The sequence below is a fragment of the Orycteropus afer genome, unplaced genomic scaffold (genome assembly GCF_000298275.1).
Source record: "Orycteropus afer afer isolate SDZICR_OR568_19922 unplaced genomic scaffold, OryAfe1.0 scaffold00171, whole genome shotgun sequence".
Classification (NCBI taxonomy): domain Eukaryota; kingdom Metazoa; phylum Chordata; class Mammalia; order Tubulidentata; family Orycteropodidae; genus Orycteropus; species Orycteropus afer.
In genome coordinates this window covers 1,715,053-1,740,826 of record NW_006921758.1, presented here as the reverse complement: position 1 = coordinate 1,740,826, position 25,774 = coordinate 1,715,053, and the positions used below count along the sequence as shown (strand labels likewise).

The window sequence follows — 25,774 nt, the reverse complement described above, 5'->3', positions numbered from 1 at the left end:
TATATATATATACATATATATATATATATATAAATATAAACCCCCCCAAAAAAACTCACTACCGTTGAGTCAATGCAACTCATGGCAACCCTTCCTTGAATTTCTGAGGCAGTATCTCTATGGCAGTAGATTACCCAATCTTACTTCCGAGGAACTTGTGGGTTTGAACTGCCAGCTTTCTGGTTAGCATTCAAATGCCTTAGGCACTATAACATCAGAGCTCATGTGAGAAAATTTTAGCATGCTTGTATGTTAATGAGAAAGATCCAGTAAAGATGGAAAATTAATGATATGGGAGGAAGAAAGGATAATTAATATTATATAATGCAGCTTTATCATTATTTTTGGTACTCTAATCTATATATTTGGTATTTAACATAGAAAATACTTTCACATTTCATAAGATAAAGGGAAGTAGATGTTTAAAATCTAAATTTATATTGATGCAAACTAGGTAGTCAATAGTATTATAGTATGACTATTAAAATTGACAATTTAAATACCTAAAACTAAGTAATTCATTTATATATCCTATTTAATGAATATAATTAACACTACTTAAAGCAAAAAGTGTAGAAGTCGTGTTACTCCTTACAATGATAATGCATTCGTTCTATATAATATATATTTTCCCTGTTGTAAATTAGCCCATTAATAAGCATTGATAACATCCACCCTGGAACCAGAACTTTGCTTGATGCTGACAAAAGCAGAACTTTGCTTGGTGGAGACAAAAACAAAATAAAGCAAAACTTAGTCTCTATAGATTATGTGTCTATCTTTTAGGCTTCAATCTTTAGAGAATAGTTAAGGGCAAAAATAAGAGGAAGCTTGAATTTCAATTTGTAGATGGAGGGGAGGAGGGATTTTTTGAGGTGGGTGAAATGCATCAAAGTATGAGTGACTTGTTGAAGGAAGGAAGAGAAAGTTGTTGTTGTTGTTATGTGCCATCGAGTCAGCCCCAACTCATAATGACCCATCCTTGGGTTTTCTAGGCGGTATCACTACAGAAGTAGATTGCCCAACCTTCCTTCCCAGGAGTGGCTGGTGGATTTGAACCGCCAGCCTCCTGTTTAGCAGTTAAATGCCTTAGGCATTATGCAACCAAAGCTCCTTAACTGTTAGATGACAGAATAAATTTGAGGAAAGAGAGACTGAAGGTAGGGAGCTGGCAGACTTTGCACTCTCCAATCTTAAGAACATGTGGATATGAAAAAGCAATGAAAATGAGATAAAGTTTTATCAAGCACCTTTAAAAAGGTTAAGTAGTAAGAGGATTTAAAAATAACTCTAGACCTCTAATCTAGGGAAATGTACTTTATCATAAATTTAGATTGATAGAAAAACACTCAAATAAATGTTCAGGGGGACTTTTGCATTACTAGCTTCTGTAAATCAATAACAAATTTAGTACTATGTGTACATATAAAGCTCATTATTTAAAATCTAGACTATATAATACTTTTTAAATGCATGCATTAGAATCTTATGTTTCCTAAATTCATGAATGTATATTAATAAAATCCACATAATTATCTGTCTTTAGATATGCATAAATATATAAGTATTATGATATAAACATGTCATATTTTTCCTGTGTGTAAATTTATGTGCATATGTGAAACTTTGTTTATATAAACCAGATAACTTTATATATTTCTCATATACAAACACATATCAACATATTTGATGTTTAAGTGGATTGATTTGGTGGCATCTAGCAACAACAATAAGTAAATTGGAAAAAAGCAGCAAGAATTAAAAAGATTACTACAGCTATTATATATTTTTAATCATATATAATTTCTGAGATAAAATATGTATTCATAAACAGGATTATCAACTACTTTTGAACTGTTTATGTATAAAGCACAGTATTATTCCAACCACCAATTCCATCCAACACACAACACACATTACTTAAAATATGTCTACTCCATTACCAGTTTTTCAGGCCCAGAATATGCATAACTAGTTTGGTTGAAATATGCCCCAAGGGACAAAGTAAATGCACATAAAGTAACTGTGAAAAGAGCCAATACAGCAACTTAACTCTTAATTATGGGAGTTCAAAACATTATATGCATGTTTCAGTGTTTGAAAATACACACAGAATCTACAAGGTTTCACAAACAAGGTCAGCTTGTTCTTAATGGCAAAAGTGAAATTCAGAAGCTGCTGGAAAAACTCTATTTTAAAAAATGCAGTAAATAATGTCATCTGTTTGTGCCAAATAACTGTTTTGTTCTTTAAGTTACAACAGATTTATTTTGTAAATACCTCAGGAGGAACTTACTTAGTAAAGACTAAACCAAACCAACGAAGTCCACTGTCATCGAGTTGATTCTAACTCATAGTGACCTTAAATTATAACAGAGTAGAACTTCACCATACAGTTTTCGAGGCTGTAAATCTTTACAGAAGCAGACGGTCTCCTCTTTATTCCGTGGAACAGTTAGTGGATTTGAACCATCAACTTTTTAGTTAGCAGCAGAATGCTTTAACCATAGCATGACCAGAGCTCCTCAGTAAAAACGCACCCAAAAAAAAAAAACCTCACTGCTGTCGAGTTGGATCCGACTCATAGCAACTCCTCTTGGGTTTCCAAGGCATTATCACTACGGAAGTAGATCACCCAATCTTCCTAGAAGTCAAATGCCTTAGGCACTATGCTACCAGAGCTCCCCAGTAAAAACTAGATAATGGAAAATTCTGAGTTTTATGTTTTAACCATGTGTAAATTATTCAGATTGACTTTCAACTAGTTAAAAGTAATTTATTTGCCTCTTTCTTAGGTTTTAACTATTTAAACAGTTTTTCCCTAAGCCCTTCCAAAATTAATTTGCTGCTTATTTCAAAGCTAAGCTTGGAAAATTCTAGTTCAAAAATAAAATTTTTCATGTAGCTAAAAATACTGAGGCATGTTAGTCAATTGTTTTCAGCATACAACCTAATTTGTAGTATCTACTGATACAAATTATATGTGTGTAGGTGTGTGTTATGTGCCCTTGAGTCGGACCAGACTCATAGCAACCCCTCCTTGGGTTTCCAAGGCAGTGTCACTACAGAAGTAGATTGCCCAACCTTCCTTCCCAGGAGTGGCTGGTGGGTTTGAACCACCAGCCTCATGGTTAGCAGTCAAGTGCCTTAGGCACTACACTACCAAAGCTCCTTCAGAAAGCATGTAATGTTGTTAATATTACAATAATGAATATTTAAATATTAATTATCTCTAGTGATACTATGAGGTATTCATTCCTATATTATCTAACACAGGGTAAGAAGAACAGTTTTTGAACATGGTTATTTATGCTGAGGAAGACTGTCAAAATCAAGTATGTTTTGTCCACATATCATTTTCTCCACTAAACTAATATAAATATTCTGGAAAGTCTTTTTTTTGCTAAAATAAAGACTCATTTGTTTATTAGCCTTTAATATTTTTGTTTTGTTTTGCTTCCTCCTCAAACACCCTCAGCTAGGTGGTCAGGAAAATAAAAACTAAACACCTCCAACACACATTCATACACACACACATACATGCCAGCACACATAAGTCCTGCCCTGAGGAGTTCCTAGTCAAGTGAGGGGGATAAACATTTAAAACTAATTCAATAGTCCACTGAGCAAAGTCTGTCCATATGTACATGGTATTCTGGAAACCTCAAGGAAAAAAGAACAACTTGGAAAGTGAAAAGAGCCTCAAGGATGGTTATTTATTGCCTCTTAAAAAAGGTCAATTTCACTATCAAAGTAAAATTCAGGACCATTTTACCACTTACTTTCCATGTCTTCTAGTTGCTAGAGAATCACACAGTAAGCCTCTACCACCTGGTACATACAGGATTGTCTTATTAATCATCTTTTCGGATTGGTACTTAAAACACCCACCTCTGACTGCTCTAATTTCCAGGCAGAAGGCATTAATAAAGAATACTATGGGTGGAACTTTGGAAGGAAGAAGTGAATGTTGTTTGCTTTCATCTGTTCGGCTAAAAGAGGAATTGATGGTGACTTTTGTTTGGGAGGAGACTCTGGCAACTCACAGTGCACCACTAACAATAACCACTATATTTTATTGACCACTACATCCAGAGATATTTTTAATACTCCCAGTGTGACAGAAGCAGAGAGGAAATGGTGAGCTATGCATCTGAAAAAGAAGGGGGAACCTGTATCTTCCAGTCTTATGTTTTATTTTTAAGGCAATGGTAAGTCAGTGACAGGTTTTAAGCAAGGAAGTGATATAGTCTGAGCTGTGTTTCAGATAGATCAATTTTGTGGCAAGGGATAGAATCGATCACAAGAGGGAGAAACTGCAGGCAAAGAGATAATGTAAAAAATGATTGCAGTAAATAAAGTGGGACATGATAATGGGCTGAACAAATCATGAAAGAAACATATTTGAATAGTATTTGGGAGGCAAAATTGATGGGATTTGATGACCAATTAGATGGGAGAAAAAAGAAAATCTAAGTTGTAGTTTGGCTTATAATTTACTTGGGTGCATGGTTTAAAACAGAAAAATAATTTCCCCAAAAATATTCCATTGTTGAATACAAATTTTGAATAATAATTTCCCCCAATACTTGTTAAATAAGTGAATGGGCCTAAATAGTCTTAGATTTGAATTAATTCCTTTTCTTCTGACTTCTCTAAAATACTAGCAATATCTCTATCATATTCCATCTATTTATATTCTATTTTCCCTAACTAAACTATGAACATGACAAGTGTCTCATTCATTTTTAAGTCCCAGCTCCTAACATAGTGGCTGTCCCATTAAGACTGTTAAAACATTTATTGACTGAATAAATAAAAGAACTTATTTAAATGATAAGTTAACAAATATCAAGCACAGTAGACAATTTTCCAGACAAAAGATAGATGCAGTGAAAGAAATAAGACTGCAAACAAATAATTATACAAATAAGGGACAAATTAATTGTTATATTTTTTGTGTGTGTATGTGTGTATGCAGGATTTATTTCAAAGAAAATGGAGTTTTAGATCAGCTGTTGTTGTTGTTAGGTGCTATCAAGTTGGCTTCAACTTAGAGTACAAGAGAATGAAACATTGCCTGGTCCTGTATCATCCTCATAATACTTGCTGTACTTGAGCCCACTGCCACTGCCACTGCCACTGCATCATTCCATCTTGTTAAGGGTCCTCCCCTTCTTCACTGACCCTCTACCTTACCAGGTATGATGTCCCTCCCAGAGACCGGTTCCATCTGAAAATATGACCAAAGTAGGCCATTCTAGCTTCTAAGGAACATTCTGACTGTACTTCTTCCACGATAGATTTGTTTGCTCTTCTGACAGGTCATAGTGTTTCCAGTATTCTTTGCCAACATCACAGTTCAAATGTATCAAATTTTCTTCAATCTTCCTTATTCATTGCCCAGCTTTCATATGCATATGAGGTGATTGGAAATATCATGGCTTGGGTTAGGCACACCTTAGTCTTCAAAGTGTCATCTTTAATATTTTGAAGAGGTCTTTTGTAGCAGATTTTCTCAGTGGAATATCATATCTTATTTTTTGACTGCTGCTTTTAAGATTATTGATTGTGGATCTAAGTAAAATGAAATCTTCAACAACTTCAATCTTTTTTCCATTTATCGTAATGTTGCTTATTGACCAGTTGTGAGGATTTTTTTTTTTTTTATGTTAAGGTGTAAATCCATAGTGAAGACTGTACTCTTTGATTTGCACAAGTGCTTCAAGTCATCTTCACTTTCAGCATGGAAGGTTGTGTCATCTGCATATTGCTGGTTGTTAATGATTTTTCCTCCAATCCTAATTCCATGTTCTTCTTCATATATTCTATCTTCTCAGATTATTTGCTCAGCATACAGACTGAAAAAGTATGTTGAAAGGATACAACCCTGATGCATACCAGTCTTGATTTTAAATATCTAGTATCCCCTTGTTTTGTTCAAATTACAGCCTTATGTTCTATGCACAGGTTCCTCATGAGCACAATTAAGGGTTCTGGAAATCCATTCTTCTCAATATTATCTGTAACTAACTTGTTATGATTCACATAGTTGAATGCCTTTGTATAGTCAATAAAAGACAGGTAAGCCACCACTCGTCTGTCCATTTGTTATACTACAGTGGCTTGTGTGTTGCTCTATGGCTGGAAGCTATGTCACTGGTAATTCAAATACCAGGAGGGCTATCCATGGTGGACAGGTTTCAGTGAACTTCCTTACTAAGACAGGCTGGGAAGGACAGGGCTATCCACTTCTGAAAAAATTGGCCACTGAAAACCTTATGAATAGTAGTGAAACACTGTTTGATATATTACTGGAAAACTTAATGAATAGCATTGAAACACTGATATAGTGCTGGAAGATGAGCCCCTCACATTGGAAGGCACTCAAAATACAACTTAGGAACAGCTGCCTCGTTAAGTCCTCCTTAAGTAGAGTCAACCTTAATGATGTGGATGGAGTAAAGCTTTGGAAGCCTTCATTTGCTGATGGAATAGGACTCAAAATGGGAAGAAACTGCTTCAAACATTCATTAATAATTGAAACATGGAATGTATAAAGTGTGAATTGAGGAAAATTATAAGTTGTCAAAAATAAGATGGAATGTGTAAATCAATATCCCAGGCATTAGTAAGGTGAAATGAATGGTATTGGCCATTTTGAATCTGATTCAGATTTGCTAAGAATGGCAAATTGAAGAGGACAAAGAACATTTCAAAATCTATCCTGAAGTACAATGATGTCAGTGATCAGACAATATCCACATACCTACAGGGAAGACTAGTTAATACTACTCTTGTTCAAATTTACACACCAAACACTAAATTCAAAGAAAAAGAAATTGAAGACTTTCACCAACTCCTGCAGTCTGAAATTGACCAAACATGCAATCAAAATGCACTGATAATTACTGATGATTGGAATGCAAAAGTTGGAAACAAAGAAGCATCGGTAGGTGGAAAATATGATCTTGGTAATAGAAATGATAACGGATATTGCATGACAGAATTTTGCAAGACCAATGATTTAATCATTGCAAACGCCCTTTTTTAACAACAAAAATGGTGACTACACACCTGGCCCTCACCAGACAGAACACAAAGAAATCCAATCAACAACATCTGTGGAATGAGGTAATGGAGAAGCTCAATTATCACTAGTCAAAACAAGTCCACAACAACCAATATATGACCTTGATTATATCCCACCTGAACTTAGAGACCATCTGAAGAACAGATTTGATGCACTGAACTCCGATGACTGAAGACCAGAAGAGTTGAGGGGTGACATCAAGAACATCATAGATGAAGAAAGCAAAAGGTCACTAAAAACAAAGGAAAGGAAGAAAAGACCAAAATGGATATCAGAAGAAACTCTCAAACTTGCTTTTGAATGTAGAATAACTAAAGTGAATGAAAGAAATGATGAACAGAAGATTTCAAAGTGTGGCTTGAGAAGACAAAGTAAAGTATTAATATGAAATGTCCAAAGACCTGGAATTAGAAAAGCATCGGAAGAATGCACTCAGCATTTTCAAGTTGAAAGAACTGAAGGAAAAATTCAAGCCTCAAGTTGCAATATTGCAGGATTTTGTGGGCAAAGTATTGAGCGCTGCATGCAGCATCAAAAGAAGTTGGAAGGAATGCACAGGGTCACTATACCAAAAAAGACTGGTCAACTCCTTTACACGAGTTAGCATATGATCAAGAACCAATGGTATTGAAGGAAGAAGTCGAAGCTGCACTGAAGGAATTGGCTAAACACAGGGCCCCAGGAATTCACAGAATACCCATTGCGATAGTTCAAAAAACAATGCTGCACTTGAGGCATTTAGTCATTTATGCCAAGAAATTTGGAAGACAGCTACCTGGCCAATCAAATGGGAGAGATCCATATTTGTGCCCATTTCAAAGAAGGGTGATCCAAGAGAGTGTGGAAATTATCAAACTCTATCATTAATATCACACGCAAGTGAAATTTTCTTAAGGATATTAACAAAATGGTTATAGCAGTATATTGACAGGGAACTTCTAGATTCAAGCTGGATTCAGAAGAGGATGTGGAATGAGGGATATCACTGCTGATGTCAGAGGGATCTTGGCTGAAAGCAAAGAATACCAGAAAGATGTTTACCTGTGTTTTAGATCTGCTAGAGATAAATTTAAAGGCAGGATAGTAGGTGAAGAGAGAGGCTTAGAATTTTGGAATATGTGGAAAAAAAGGAACTGGAGGTGGAAATACTGCTAGAAAATACATGAAATATCCTGTAACATATTTCCATAAGTCAAATAGTTCTTTTGTAATATTCTGTAATTTACATCTTTCATATATTTTTATTTTAAAAGAAAATCATACTCTTCTGGGTATTAAAAGTATATAATACTTATTCCTTAAGCTTTAAAATGATTTCAGTTCACTAGCAAGAATGCATTATTTTGATGCCTTAAAGCACCTGAGTATAGTCAAATTGTCCACTACAAAAGGAGCTATAACATATAAACAAATGATAATAACAAAATCCTTCAGTATTGTGATTGTTTCCAATCACTTTAGAGTTTCTGAAATCTAAGCAAGTTGAATATTTTTTATTCATACCTATGCTTACTCCATTATTTTAAAAAGTTAAAATTTATAATAATTTTCCTAAACCATCTTGTGGAATTCAAGTTAGTAACTACAGAACAACTGAAAAAATGCAAACAAGTAAAGGTGAAGGGATTTCTACATGCAGAGACTCTGTAAGTCTTTCTGGATTTGCTAGAATAGTATGATTTTAACACTTGAAACTTTTCATGAGAAGTGCTAATACATGCAATAACTCACATAGACTTTTAAGTAATGAATATAAATATGTCATATGAATTATATTTGAGAAAGCAAAATTAATAAATCACCTCATTTGACTATACATCTCTTTTAAGAGATATTTTTATATAATTGTTTGTTATTAACTGTTGTCAGAGGCTGACATTTTCAGTAAGATTTTTTTTTAAAGGAAATATAGTTTTACCTCTTTTTAGTGTAACATAGCAAATGAAAACTTTATCCTATCTTAATTTAGCAGTTACCTACTTGGCTAGTTTAGAAAGATTTATTTATAAACTTTAAGAAAAAATTATCAAAATGGTAAGAAGTTTCTACCTATATAATTTTTAGTAATTTTATTCACTCTTTTGCCAATTAAATGAATTCTAGCACCAATGAAAACTCCTGGATTCATTATTTTTGAGATCTGAGCATCCTGCAAAGGTGACAAGGGATCAAAGAATTCTCCTTTTCCTTATGTATCCCAGCATTATTACGAAGCTATCATTTAAGCTATTGCACAATAACTTTTTTTAAGCTGCTACAAAGAAAGTCATCAATTAAGGAACTACTTCTATATCCATATATATTAGAATATTATATCTACATTTCGCCTCTGTGTCTTTTAAGGAAATAAAGGGTACAGAGAAAAGTATCAAAAATAATTAAAGTATTAGAAAGTAGGGTTTTGGAAGAGAAGCATTCTTGTAAGCCACTTAGGACCAAGTCAAATGTTATTTCCCTTTTGTTTTCCACTTTTGATATTAAAGTTTAGCAAGAATTCCATTTTATGACACCCTTCATAGCTATTAAGGCTTTTGATAAACCTACTAGAGTATGGCCAGAGTCTGGCAGCTATAGGTCTGACAACAAGAAGCTTCCTAAACCACTGAAACAATGAGCCTAAGGCACAGCATTTGGGGTCACTCTTGACTTAGTGATTTCCACTAGAATGGTAAGTTTTAGACCTCTGCAAATTAAGAAAGATTATAGAATCCACCCCTGCAAAAAATAAAAACAAATAATAAAACTTTTGCTTAAACCAAACAGTCTAATATCATGAATGGTCAGAAGTACAGTGAGCCAGAATAAATGCCTTAAAATCATACACTGAGAATGGAAATTGTTACATGAAGAATTCATTCTGGGCAAATATATGCATTCAAAATGTTCCTTGTAGCATTGTTTGAAAGTGTCAGTTCTGTAAACAAATGTGAATGTTAATTAATGGAGATCACCAATAAAATATGGTGCATCCAACTTAATAGAAAGTATAATGCAAGATAATTTAGGTCTAAAAGTATTAATGCAGAAAGATGTCCAAGACACATTTTGATTTTTATTAGTAGATTAAAACTTATGGAACACACATGCTCACGTGCATTATGTTACTTGGTACATATATCATATATAATATATAGATATTTGCACATACTCTATTTTATATATCTAGCTCTAAATATACAATCTATGCATATATTTATATCCATATCTGGAAAAATACACATCAAATTGTTAACAGTATTTAGCTCTGGGGAGTGGGATTATAGGAGTATATGAGTGATTTTTGCTATATATACTTTTGCATTGTATGAATGTAAATATTTGAACAGTTGTTATTAGCTAAGTAAATAGATTTAAGAAAAGCTGAAATATATTTTTTAAAAATAGAGCCACAATAAATTGTTAGTACTGTATAAAAAGTTGCTGTAGTGCTCCCCTGCTTCTTCCCTTCCCATTGGCTGACATGTTGGAAGACATTTCTATTGTAGAGTTTCTATCTTAGCTTGTTTTCTTAAAAATATAATTTCTCCTTCTGTACTTCTCAAGCACCTTTATGATTAACATGTGCCTTCTAAAGGAACTTCCTACAGTAAAAGAGCATGATTACTGGAGAAACTAGTAGTCTAATGCCATTAATTGTTATGTTCATTGAACTGAAATAACGTATTTCTCTTCTAAGCTTATACTTTAGTTTGACTAACTTAGTTACGGTGAGTCTGATACTGAAATGAGGGTCTATCCTTCCTGTGGCAATAAAAATATGAACCTAGAGTCTAAAAGGGAGCTCTGGTAGCATAGTGCCTAAGGCATGATTGTTAAGCAGAAGGCTGGCGGTTCAAACCCACCAGCCACTCCTTGGAAAGAAGATTGGGCAATCTACTTCTGTGGTGATATTGCTTCGGAAACTCAAGAAGGGGTTGCTATGAGTCGGATCCAACTCAACAGCAGTGACTGAGAGTCTAAGAGTCAGGCTCCACCATGGCAAATTCATTAATACTATATTTTGATATAATACTATATCAAATGTCTCTTTTGTGACATTAGCCAAGCATTCTTTACATTCATTCAGCACATATACATTTTCAAGCAGGAGAATCACGTCAAAAAAGAATGCTGAGCTGAACAGACTTTGTGTTTAAATTCAAAATCATTCTCTTGTTTTAAGAATTAAAAAGCAAACAGGATGGCTTACAAATTAGATATAGTTATACGCTAATAAAAAATCCAAGGAATATGTCAAAGAAAGGGCATTTCTTTTGTTTGTGTGTTTTGTTGGTCATGGTGGGGACTGGAATTAAAATTGATTAAAAATACAATTTAGTGATCACCTCAAAGAGTTATGATACTTAAAATCTTGTTCTGTTTTATTAACATTAAAGCACCATACACTAAAAATTGTTATTTTTATACTCTTTATACAACAAGGACATACCCATCTACCTATAGTGCTACAGCAAAGACATATATATCTATCTTTTTTTCAGTTATGGAACTTGTGAATATATTATCATCTCAATTTCTTAACAAAAATATAGTTTATTTAACAGGAAACATGTTTTTCCTGTGAGAAAAAGACAAAGTATGTCATTGTAAAATTGTGGACTACATATATTTGTGTACCCAATTCTGTTTATTTTTTAATACTTCATATTTTTCAGACCTTAGCTATTCAGGTACCAAAGCAGTTCTTTTCAAAACTAATACTTAGAAAGCTCTATAACCAAGTCCTAGTCTCCTAAAGTCATTGCCTTATCAGATTTTTTTTCTGGGGGTGGGAAAGCTAGTTAAAATAACTCTAACACACAAAAAACACAGAAGCCTGAAAATATGATTACATCCTCTTCTCTCTGCTTATTTATAAAGAACCTATAGTATATGATCTTGACAACACGTTTCCTACTTTTGTCAGTTTGATAAAACTGTATCATATCAATGGTCTTAGCTTGTGGACTGATGATTATTTTAGCACTGATTGTCAATGACCAGTGTGTCAGCTGACACAGTTAAATCAGAAATCAGCATGCAATCTCCTAAAATACCAGACACATGAAACCTTTGCACAAGAGAGATTATAATGGAACCCACATGATATCCCCATTAAACAATGAAACATGTGACATTCACTAAAAACAGGAACACATCAGCAAATATGCCTGAGGAAGTTTATGGTATTTAACTCCTAAACATTAATTTTATTGTGGTGTATGAAGAACTAATTAACCAAGAGTTTGCTTTTATTATTGGAAGCGGAAATACTGTTCAGAAAACTGATGAAGAGTAAATACAGCATATTTTAAGTTTATTAAGCTTGGCTCATCGACTTCTATTTATTTAAGCTAATCTCATAAGGCAATTAAATATTTCAATCAGTAAGTTTATATGGCTATTTTATTTAGCACATTTCTGAAAAATTAATCAATGTGTTAAAATGCAGAATGAGTATGTGAATATATTTCTAGTTTCATACAGCCAAAACAGTGACTAAATGCATTTTTTAAAAATCATAAGAGCTTTACTAACATTAGGTCTGATAAACAGACAAGTGAAAAATGACAATAGAAACAAGGCAAATAATCAAGATTAAGGTTGTATCTACATGAAACAAATATTTCCATCAGCACTATACTACTTTTTTCTAAACAATTTTTTATTATCCTCAGAGGATGCTTCATTCAGGTGTGGGAGGGTCAGTCTGATGCTAGTTAAGATGTGAAATGCAATTAAATGTTGGGTGTGATTTTAGAATCTTTGTGTTTTGATGTCATACTCAGAATTCGTCATTTATAAGTAGCCTATAAGAGAAATTGTTATGAGTTGGGATCGACTTGACAGCCGTTGAGTTTGGTTTTTTTGATGGGAGAAAAGACTGAAGTTGTCAAAGATTTTACATTACTTGGTTCCACAACCAACACCAATGGAAGCAGCAGTCAAGACACCATATGGCGTATTGTACTGGGCAGATCTGTGGCTGCAAAAGAGTTCTTTAAAGTGCTGAAGAGCACAGATGTCTCTGAAGACTAAGGTATTACTAACCCAAGCCACAGTATTGTCAATCACCTCATATGCATGTGAGAGCTGGACAATGAATAAGGAAGCCCAAAGAAAAGTTGACTCTTTTGAGTTGTGGTGCTAGTGAAGAATACTAAAAGTACCATGGACGACCAAAAGCACTAACAAATCTGTTCTGGAAGAAGTGAAGCCAGAATGCTCCTTGGAAGAAAGAATGGCCAGACTTCATTTGACCTACTTTGGTCATGTTGTCAGAAGGGACCATTCCTTGGAGAAGCAAATCATGCTTGGTAAAGCAGAGGGTTAGTGAAGAAGGGGAAGGCCCTTTGGGGGATGGATTGACACAGTGGCTGCAATGCTCAGATATGGCAAGTATTATGAGGCTGGCACAGGACCAGGCATTGTTTTGTTATGTTATACATAGGGTGACTATGAGTCAGAGCTGACTAGACAGCACCTAACAATAACAACAGTAATATAGAAGCTGTCATGGCACAATAGTTAATGCTTTTGATTGCTAACCAGAAGGCTGTTGATTAAAACCCACTGGCTGCTTTGCAGCAGGAAGATGAGTCAATCTACTTCTGTAAAGATTTATAGCCGTGGAAACCCTACGAGAGTCACTATGAGTCAGAACTGACTCGAAGGCAATGGGGTTGGTTTTAGAAGTAGCCTACTTAAAACCAGTTAAAGAACTACTGAGTGCAGTGATAGGTCAGTGGTAGAATTCTTGCCTTCCAAGTAAGAAATGGAGATTGATTCATGGCCAATTCACCTCAGGCTTAGCCATCATCCGTCAGTGGTGAATTGCATGTTACTATGATGAAGGAGCCCTGGTGACGTAACTAAAAGGTTGCTAACTGAGAGATTAGATGTTCAAATCCACCCAGCAGCTCAGCAGCAGGAAGACTTGATAATGTGCTTCCATAAAGATGACAACACAGAAAACCCTACAGGGCAGTTCTACTGTGTTACATGGCATCGTTATGAATCTGAATTGATTCAACAGCACCCAACAACAACAACAAAGGACTATCAGGGGAAAAAAACTGTGTCTTGACCCCAATTTTTTATGAAACAGTAATTAAGAAAAGATTTATTAAATTCCTCCTTCTAAAATACACAGTGCTAGGCATTGTTTCATACACTTATTTAATCTCTGCATCAATTCAGTAAAACAGGTATTATTAATCAGTTTTTCAGATGGAGAAATTGAAGCTCTGTGACTTGAAAAGGACAATCAATGTAGCTGAATGTGGCAGAGCTTGACTCCAACTATATGGTCTCCCATTCCAAGTTCCTCTCAGTTTGTGTTGATGATTTAAGATTGGTTTAAGTCAAAACAAATTAAAGAAGTGAATGCTTGAAATCACAGAAACAAAAGAATCAATTGGTATATAAAAAGGACTCAATTGATTATCTTCATAATATTGCAAATAGTCTTGTAAGTGCAAGATATATTTTGTTACAACAATCTATTCTATAGTTGAAAATATGATAGATCAACAATCAAAACTTCTAGGTGAAAGAGGCTATATATATATATATATATATATATATATATTTAAAATATGCACTAGACTAGGCCAAATGTTCTCAAATTTTCTTGGTTGACGGCACCATCAGGGACTCAATAATTTTTTCATGGCATTCCTAGGCCAAGAGAAATATCCAACAATCTACTTTATTAAATATCAAGGTCCAAACAACTGTGGTAGGTCCTGCAGTGTCTGAAAAACGCCTCTATATTTTCCTTGAAATTTAAAAATATTCTGTACGTCCTGGTGAATGAGGTATAGGACCCTGGGGAATCCTGCATATTGTTTGGGAACCATGGCAGTAAGCCTATGCTCATCTATAGGAAAAGATCTTATATTAATAGATATGTGACATATTCAATTTAAGACATTTAATTAAACTATGAAGTCAGTTTTTTACAACTCTATATATGGCTTTATACCATAGATAGAAAATGGGTTATTTCATTGAATTTTGCCTTTTCTGCAGATTGTATTGCCACAAAAAGGGTCTTCCTTTTAAAAATTTCTAGAGTATCTAACTATCAGTTACATGACTAGAAATTTTACACTCTTCACACACAGAAGGAAGGGGCAGAGAACTCCAATAATTAAGAAGAGAAATACCTACTCCTCTGATCCTCTGAATACTTACTCTCAAAAGTCTCTCAAGTCTAAAATTTTGGGCTAACACCAACATACATTTTCAAAATTATTCCCACCCTTTATTATAGAACATTTTCTGACAAGCAAACACAAAGCCAGTGTCTTTCTGACAACATAAAAACCATCCTGTAGGTGTCAAAGGTATTTAAACTATATTTCAAAAATATGTACCTGACTACGCTTCATAGGTTCACATGGTGCAGACTTTGGTTAATAGGCTAGGATTCCACTCAGATATCTCAGAAGAGGCAAATGAACTGTGTCCTTGGACTATCCAAAGCATACTTGAACTAATTCATTTGTAAAAACACTATTATAATTCAGAATTCAAAACTTAGTTACTTGGTTTTTCAAATTTATTTAAAGGAGTGTAATATAACAATTGTTTTCTGATTAAAACCAGGTATTACCTACCAATATAGTTTAAAATTGGAAAATGTAATTATTTGACATACAATATAGGTTGTATAGAACTAACAAGTTAAACATAATCTTTTGAAAAGAAAGATTATTTGATTATTTTTCTCCCTTGTATTAATTGGTCTCTGAATTGAGTTGACTGATTAAGCTAGTGTTTTTATTGAATTACTTTCAACTTCTCTACATATTATATATAGTAAAAGCATTCAATTAAATAATATATCATTATTTACTCCTCCTTAGAGATTTGGAAGTATTTCTTCAGGATTTTAAGCCATTGGCAGGAAAAGCATTAAGTAGATATCGATCCAAGAAGTTGTGTGGTTTCATGATTACGTTAATGCCAAAATAGAAATCTGATATGCTGGTGATACATATATATATAAATAGAGAGAGAGAGAGAGAGACTGATCCTCATTATGTGTATGAAATATACATATATATCAATATTTCATAAAATATCAATATGTTATAACTGATCTACATACTTATAGATAAAAATGGGCTAAAGCATTCTTTAAAGCTCCTTTTCTAAACAGTCTATTTACTTTGAAGTCTTTGGCTATGCTGTAATTAATTTATTATTGATTTAATGATGTACATTTTAGGAATTAAAAGATGTCCTGCAACTACATTCCATGTGTCTGCACTCTGCACCCTATTTCTACCATTATATTTCTTAAAGAGAAAATATCTACGTCCAATTAAAAACTTATTATTCACAAAATAGAAAATGCTAACTCAAACTGTGGTGTTAAGTTCCTCAAAAGATATTTTTATTTTTTCCTGGTTAGGAACATTTTCACTTTCTTTTGCATTTCTAGATAATTTTCCTTTATTTTATCAAAATTTACATTTTAAAAAGTAAAATTTACTAACGCTTTCTAGGAATGGATTGATGAAAAGTGTTTAGGTTTTTTTCCATATTTGCTTGAAACTAAACTTAAGATATCTTGGTGTAGGGTTAACTTTAACTACAGAATTTAGTCTTTATCTTTGGTTCCAGAGAAATAATGTTCAAAACCTTGGAATTCTCCATGACTACAATCTTATTTATAAGCATTCTGAATCACACCTGAGGGTATATGGTAACGAAGCATCTCTTGGGTGGGAACTAGCAAGGCCAGAAAGATCAATTATGTGATTTTAATTCAACCTTAGTGGGAGGTGGGGTAGGGGATGATCCAATCAATCATGCCCAAATACCAGGCCTTATTAAAGACTTGGACATAGAAGCTCCACAGGCTTTGTGGTTGGTGATAGGTATCAGTGCACTTGGGAGGGACATGGATGCTCCACATTGGGAATTCTCCCAATCCCATCCTATGAGCCTCTTCATTTTGTATCCTTTTTTTGTTGTACTAAAACTGTCACAAATACAGTGTTTTCTTGAGTCCTGTAAGTCATTCTAGCAAAGTATCAAACTCCAGAGAGTAGTGGAAGCCAGTAGATTAGAAGTAAGTGTGTCATGGGGACTCCAAAACTTCCATCTGGCATCTGATAGCTTGCACAGGCTTGGCAGTCTGGAGTGCTGTGTCTAAATAGTGAGATCTGCTCTACTACTAGGTGGTTAGTGTTAGAGGAAGAAAAACTGCATGTGCAGTTGAATTGAATTGAGCAGATTATTGTTCTAGATTAAATTGTTGGCCCCCCAAATAAATCCTAACCCCTATACCTTTGGTTGTAAATCCTAACCCCTATACTATACTCTGGTTGGAAACCCAAAGAAGGGTCGCTATGAGTCATATCCAACTGGACAGCACATAACAACATACCTCTGGTTATAATCACATTTGGAAATGGGTTTTCTTTGTTATGTTAACAAGGCAGTTTTAGTGTAGGGTATGTTTTATGTCAATCTCTTTTTGAAATATAAAAGAGCAAGTTAGCAAGCAAGCAAGTACAAATGGAAGGGAGCATCCATGTTACGTGATGACCAAGGTACCTATGAATAGTAGCTGAAAAGAGGCAAGGACCTTTCCCCAGCACGTACAGAGTGAAAAAGATCCTTCCCTTAGAGCTGGTGCCTTGAATTCTGACTTCTAGCTTCCTAAAATGTAAGAAAATCAATGTCTGTTTGTTAAAACTACTGACTTCTGGTATTTCTGTTACAGCAGCACTAGATAACAAAAACAACTGCATTGATTTGTGAAGTAGAATTTTATTTTTTCACACAATTGGTCAATCTTTTCCATTAAGTGCCATGTTGTAGCACTCAAATTAAAACAATTAGCAACCAGAGAAGTCACATATGGATGACAATTACCAAAAACCAAACTCACTGCCATTGAGTGGATTTGGGCTCATAGCAACCCCCATTGGGATTCCAAGGCTGTAAATCTTTACAGAAGTAGATTGCCCCATCTTCTTTCCACTGAGCAGCTGGTAGGGTTGAACCACTGACTTTCTGGTTAGCAGCCAAATGCCTTATCTGCTATGCCACCAGAGCACCTTATGCTCTGATTGACAATTTATAAGGAATTACTCACTGCAAGCCAGTTGATTCCAACTCATAGAGATCCCCTTAGGGTTTCTGAGGCAGTAAATCTTTGCGGAAGTAGATTGCCCAGTCTTCTTTCTGTGGAGTGGCTGGTGGATTTGAACTGCTAGCCTTTTGGTTATCAGTCAAATGGCTTAGGCACTATGCCACCAGAGCTGACAATTAGGGAGGAATAAAATAGAAAGGTCCACTGATGAGAGAAGAAAGCCAGATTTGTTTCTTTCCCTACCTCTTTCTGTCATGCAAGGTGATTAGCAAAGAAATGCTGTGGACAACTTATCACTTCCACCCAGTTTCTCATTCAAACTCACTCAAAATACGAGAGTGTCAACAAAAGTGGCACTTTCTTCTGCTATTGGCTTCTGCTTAGTTCTAGAGTTTGGCATGGTGCTAGTTTCCAGCTTGCCAGCAGCTGTAAAAGCTTTATTCTATTTTATTCCCAAGGTTACAAAAAGAGGTGATTTCATTTATAACTTTAAGCACTGACAGTAAGAATAAAAATCGCTCAACATACGAACAATTTTAGAAACAACTCTCCATGCCATATTACATTAACACTGAACAATTTTATTATGCCAGCTCTGTTAAATGGGAGTAAGGTAGAGGTGTTCTTGACCTTTTCCAGGCCTACAATTATGCTATTGTTCATACTCAATGTGGTTTACACTTTCACATAATATTTGTTGCTTATTTATTTGTTTATTTATTTAAGAACAGAACTAATCTAGATGTATACATTGCCTCAGGCACTGATAATTTTAAAAAGTGTGTGTGTGTGTTTTAAGTAACCAAGATTACCAAAAACATATTGGCATCATGTGTTTAATGTGAATAACAATTGCTTAGGAAAATGGAAAAAAAACATCAAACAAAACCAGAAAACAAAACAAAACAAAAACCCTCTTTATGATTAGAAACAAAAAATTGAGTGTACTAAAGAATAGTTCTTAGAATTTAAAATATTAAGGATGAATGTGTGGTGGTATTTCTGGATGACCTAATGATCTATAAAATATTAAATGAATAAATTAAGGCCCCAGAGTGAAAATGCCATCTTAAAACACAGAAAGTGAAGAGAAAAGATGTATCAAAGCCTATAAAAACTGGAAAGCAAAAAGTACAAATGCTAATTGTTATAGTCCTGAGTTCAATTTGCTTTTATCTAAACTCTAGAGTTGTGATTCATTCATCTCAAATGGCTTTGAATATTTAAAAAATTACCTCCAATTGTTTCGGTGTTATAAAAAAGCGTAAGACTCAGAATAAATGATAAATTTCACATGGGAAAATTCTAAACATCATCAAACAGGAAAATTAAAACTGATCCCTAGCAATATTAGACAAATCAAACCAAAAAGAAAGAAAAAAAAAACAAATGCAAAAAATACTAAAGCACAGCAAGTTGGTAATGGGGCAAGTTAATTCATACACAAATGAATAAAATCCACTGGAATTTAAAAATTATATTCTCTCTCTATATACCAAAAAACCAAACTCACTGCCTTTGAGTTGATTTGACTCATAGAGACCCCTCCTTGGGATTCTCAGGCATGGTGCTAGTTTGAAGCTTGCCAGCAGCTTTCTACTGAAGTAGACTGCCCAATCTTCCTACCGTGGAGTGGCTGATGGGTTTGAACTGCCAGCCTTCTGGTTAGCAGTCAAATGCCGTAGGCACTATGCCATCAGAGCTCCCATATGTATATATAATGTTTCCATAAATTCTTCAGTGATGTTCAACTTTTATTAATAATAATATTTCAATAAATGAGCTTTTTCTATATTCTAACCATGGTAAACCTGTTCTAGAAGACAGTTTAGCAGCCTAATCGCTCTATGAAATTTCAATTACTACTTTTATTGAACAGAGTAGAGTTGCCATTTTAGCTGACAGTATTTATTTTATTATTTTTTTTAAATGAAATATTAGTTTTCAAAACTAACAATGTGCAATTTATTTATGTTTTCTTTTCGTAAAGATAAAGTCACAGAATCACAAGCTTCTAAAGTTAATAACCAATATAAAACATTACTTGGAATAACCTACCACACAAAATTTTCTCTATATATTTTCTAATGTGTTAACTCATGAATTACTTAAAAAAAATGCTCAATGTTGTACTAAAATTTGAGATGTTACAATGATACAGAGTCAGCATCTACCCTCACAGAGTTTACCATTGAAGAGAGAAAGAAAATATATAGCATTCAAGGAGAGCAGAAGAAAGGGATCCAACCTATGTCAGGCAAGATCTCTCTCTGGATCTGAATTAGAAAAGGTCAAGAATACAAAGGAGAGGGAACACTGAGTATATAAGTGCAGAATTAACAAAGAGTGTAGTTTGTTCTAAGAACTAAAAGGATACTAGTGGGAAATTGGGTTCTAAGTATAGGGAAGACAGAGATAATGGAAGGTCCACTAATCCACATTAGGAAATTTGGATTTATCTTAAAGGGCAACAGAAAATTATTGAAAAGCATATTCCTACAATCAATATTCCATTGTCATTAAGTCAAATACGATTCACAGTGACCCTAGAGGACAGAGTACAACTACCCCACAGGGTTTCCAAGGCTGTAAATCTTTATAGAAGCAAACTGCCATATCTTTCTCTGGTGGGAGAACTAGTGGGTTTGAACTGCCAACCTTTCAGTTCACAGCGGAGGGCTTAATCATTACACAACCAGGACTCCTTACAATCAAAATTACCTATGCAAAAATAAAATGAAACCTAAAGTGCCACTCACATTTTAAGAACACACTGGAAATAGAAGTTACAAGACCAAATAACAAAGAGCAAATATTGGCTTCAGAAGCATAGAAATAATCTAAGCTCTTTTAAGTATCAACATATCCTTTTCTACATCTTTTGGTGTTTCCTCTTTAAAACAAAAATGGTATATGCTATATGATCTCATTTCTTAGTGTGGCAGTGATAATAAATGACCTAAGATAAAGGCATGCCTTCCACCCACTCCCAAATGAAAAGTCAATGGTACTTACTACATCCAGCTTTATAGCTGAAGCCTGGCGGAAGAAGGAATCCTTGCTGGGCAGCTGCAGCCAGTGTCCGTTGATCAGGAGGGAATACGGGAATCATTAATGGCGGCAGCTGACCTTGAACCTGCTGAACGTGATAGAGCGAATCAAAGGGAAGAAGTTTTGCTGCTCCATACGTCCCACCCCCCTTACTTTATGATAAGAAAAATAATTTATTCAATTCAATATACTATCATAGAAGCTTGCTATAATATTCACTGGAGGATCATGCTTTGGACTACCTTAGACAAATAAAAGAAACAAAATCCTAGAGCTATATATTATCAAATTCAACCTATAACTTAATTACAATTGTCCTATGCAATATCCTTGCATGCTGAAAACACTATTACTTTGCATGAAAAGTCATTTTATTATTGCACTAAGGTAATTGTTAAAATAATTCTCCCTTAGACGAACTGAAATCTTCCTCTGTAAATCTCATACGTTAGGACTAATTCTACCTTCTAAAACGAAATGAACTAAACCTGCATAATTTTATATTATATATCAATAGATCTATTACTTGGAGATAATTCTCATGTTGACATATGATAATAAAATTTAAGAATTCTAGAATATTAGACCTGGAAGAGAGATTAGACTTTAACAGAAAGGGCAACTAGTGCCAAAAGAGAACTGATTTGCCCAGCGTCATAGAATGAGTTAGTCAGAACTAGGTCTAGACTCTAGTCTCTTAAACCCATACTGAGACCCTCTCTACTTTGTGTGTATCTTTGTCTTTCTTTTTTGAATCAGTAGAAGCACTCCACAAATCACATGGCTTCTGTTTTGGTTGCAATCTTTGGAATATACTCTAATTTGTTATCATGTCTGTTAGATAATAGGGTTCACATCAACAAATAAATAATCCAGAACAACAGAATCACTATCTTCTTTGAACTAAACAGGAATTTCTAGAAATGTAACCTAAGGTATTAGTCATTTTTGCAGCTATCAAAAACTCACTGCCTTGAGTCGATTCCAACTCACAGTGACCCCTTCTGAGTTTCCAAGATGGTAAATCTTTACAGTAGATTGCCCTATTTTCTGTCAGTGGAGTGGCTGCTGGGTTTGAACCACTTACCTTCTGGTAGCAGTTCAATGCTTTAGGCATTGTGCCACCAGAGCTCCTATTTTTGCAGCTATGTCACTTTTTTTTTTTTGGCCAATGCAGGTGTTGCCATTAACTCAATTTTCTTCTAATAAAGAGTTAAGCAAGATATCCCTGGTGAAGATGATCATGATCATTGGTTAGTGTTAATCATTGGTTATATGTAATATCTGGCATTTTATTCTTTCTCACTCCTTTTGTACATTAATGCAATTATTTTCAAAATATTTAATTAACATTTACTGTGTGAAAGAACCTAAGCTAGGAAGTAAGGATATAATAGTGAACATGAAAGCCAACATTCCATGCCCAGGAAGTATAGATTTTAGTGAAAAATATAGTAAAAAAATAAATAAGCAAAAAATACAGCAAATGAACAAAAAAAAAATGAGACATGCATTCCATCATTAAGCCCTAGAGAGCACCACTGAAGTATTTTTCAACTTGTTTTCTTTCTCCCACTGGCATTGCACATTCCCAAAATTTTCTTTTCTTGTTTTTAATTCTATGGATCTCATCATTTATCACTTTAAAAGTCTGTCTTCAGTTTCTTTCTTCTTCAATTCATTTTTCACAATAAACCCTGAGCGATTTCTAAGATTTTGTTTGATGTTTGTGTGGCAGGGGGGAAGGAGGAGGAAAGAAGTGATAGAGAAAAGAGAAAAGTTGGAGGAGAGGAAGGAAGAGAGAACAGGTAGAGTAGGGGAAGGAGGGAGAGGGAGAGAGAACATGATGAGCATTCTAAGAAAGAGAGATCTGTGTTCATCAATAACTCCAAATTGGATGTATTTCTTTTAGTCAAAAGTGTTTTAAACTAATCACTGCCACCAGAGTGAATGACAAAGGAAATGACAACAATCAGAGAAACAAAAAGCCATAGTGTATTACAATAAAAAGTTTATATTGATACAGATCTCTCTGGAGATTTCTGGAGAATATTTCTGGAGAACACTGAGAAAAATAAAGATAAGCCTTTTTTAAAAACAAACTGAAAACAATGGATTAAAGATTCAAAAATTAGAGATTGCATATTGAACAGATATGTAAGATGAAGTGTTCTAAAACAAAAAGCAGACATACCACTACAAACCAACATGGGGCCAGTTCAGTGTCAGAAGAAAATGCAGACCAGAATAACAACCAACCAACCAACCAGTGAGCCACGCTGGTTAACGGTTAACACTAGCTACTTCATGTCCTTTATACTTGTACGTAAGTATTATATTTTATGTAACACACTTACTCTTGTCCAAGATGACACTGGTTATAAGATATACTATACATTTAATAAGAGTGTTTTGGTAAGGAAAAGAGGTAAGGAACCTCAAGTTAAAGTCATGCAAGGGTTATAAGAGAATTTCAAATTTCAGATGCTTAAAAATGTGGACAAAACATGTTTGAGAACTTTAATGTATATTAGAATTAGCTGCCATGCTAGAAAATCCCTATGTCTAGGCTTTTTCCCACACCAATTAAATCAGAAACTCTGGGGGTGAGACCCAGCTAACACTATTTTTAAAGCTCCTCTGATGATTGCAATGTGCAGGCAAGTTTCAGGAGCATTGTGTTTAGAAAGGGTTTCAGTACCTGTCAACAAAACTTTTTCCCTCCTTCGTGCTTTGCCCTGAGTTACAAAGCACATCCAGATATATAAATAGTGGAAAGGGAGATTCTGCCTGACTTTAAGGGTTCTGGTACCAAAGGGATAAAACCAGGTATTATGTTATATTCCTCACAGAATTTCTTCTAAGTAAGTTTTGTCTATGTATTTTGTATTTCCTGCTTGTTTAAAAACTTTTTGATGGTTTGATAATACCTAGAGAATAATAAAGGAATTCTGGTGGCATAGTGCCTAAAGTGGGAGCTCTGGTAGCATAGTGCCTAAGGCACTTGACTGCTAACCAGAAGGCTGGCAGTTCAAATCCACCAGCCACTCCTTGGAAGGAAGGTTGGGCAATCCTACTTCCGTAGTGATACCGCCTCAGAAACCCAAGGAGGGGTCGCTATGAGTCAGGGCCGACTCGACGGCACATAACAACAACAAGTGCCTAAAGCATTGGACTGCTAGTCTGAGGATTGGTGGTTCAAACCCACCAGCAGCTCTATTAAAGGAAGATGGGGTAATCTACTCCTGTAAAGATTCACTGCCTCAGAAACCCAATGGGCGTCGCTATGAGTTGGCATTGACTTGATGGCAGTGAGTTTGTTTTTTTGTTTTGTTTTGTTTTGTTTTGTTTTAGAGAATAATGACCAAATCCCTCAGCACAGTGTTCAAGATTCTTTATATGTATTTCTAGTCTAGTTCTCCTGGCATTTCTCCTTCCCTCCTTGGCATACCCTGTACTCTTGTCCCAATAGACTATGAAGAGTTTCTAGCATATTCTGCATTCTTCCCTGCTGGAATATGTTTAATTGTACTTTCTCCTTTGTTTTGAGTCATAACTCTTTCCTTCTCTTCCTACAAAATTCTACTTCATTGTCTTTTGTGAGTCACATATGTCTATGAAACACTTCTTATGGTGTTACCTTTCAGACAGAATTTTTAAACTCATAAAGTTGACACCATTTTAATCTCATAAAGGTAACACCACTGAAAAATATTTACTTGTATATTATTGAATCTCTCCAAGGCCTACAAGGTTATTTAGGAAAGGAGCAATAACTTAGCTATCCTTGTATCTTTAGAGCTTAGATAACTTTTGAAACTGTCCTATGTAGTGTTGATTTATACACACAAATCCAGAATGAATCATACAGGCCCATCATTCTAGTTAAACCTTCACACACTACTGCAAATATCCAAAAAAGTCTGTGGACAAAAACAACATTAACTAATAACCAGAAAGGAATCCAAAATTCCCTTAAGAAGAATGGCAAGATAAAGTATCAGTTGCTTTGTGTTCCTACATTTAAGGTATGGGTAAGAGGTTTTAGCTTATGCTTTATGATATATGCATGACTTTTAGAATGATGCATACATAAAGAAATAGAAAAGTAACCGAGAAATACTAGAAATTTATTTTACTCTTTTGTAATGGACAGGTGTGCCTGCCTATATTGTGTTAATAGCATATTATTTTAATTACTATAGCTTTGTTATATTTTAATAATAGGTAAATATAGTAGCTGTGGTAGTTAAGTTTGTGTGTCAACTTGGCTGGGCCTGGTTGAGTGGATGGGCAGCTGGATGCAGTTATTCCCCATGGTGAGATTGGTAATAAACTCCATGGTGGACTCTAATGGAGCAGCTGAGTAGCTGCTGTGAGTATGTGGTCTGCTCACTGTATGTAAGAAACAGCTTTGGGAACGGTCTCTTGCTTATGGCACACTTGAACCCTGCATGGAGCCATGTCATTGTTCAGCAGCCTGCCATGCTTTGCTGACCTTGGGACATTCCATGGACTTGAATTAATGGCCTGCC

The 25,774-nt window shown here is 34.7% G+C and overlaps 1 protein-coding gene across 1 annotated transcript in view; it reads right to left on the bottom strand.

Moving 5' to 3' along the window:
- The window catches only part of SOX5 (SRY-box transcription factor 5), a 741,525-nt gene that overhangs the window by 163,584 nt on the left and 552,167 nt on the right, over positions 1-25,774 (bottom strand). Inside the window, exon 7 of the mRNA XM_042781780.1 lies at positions 21,204-21,324. Within this exon, the coding sequence (XP_042637714.1) occupies positions 21,204-21,324 (121 nt within the window). The remainder of the gene's footprint in view (positions 1-21,203; positions 21,325-25,774) is intronic.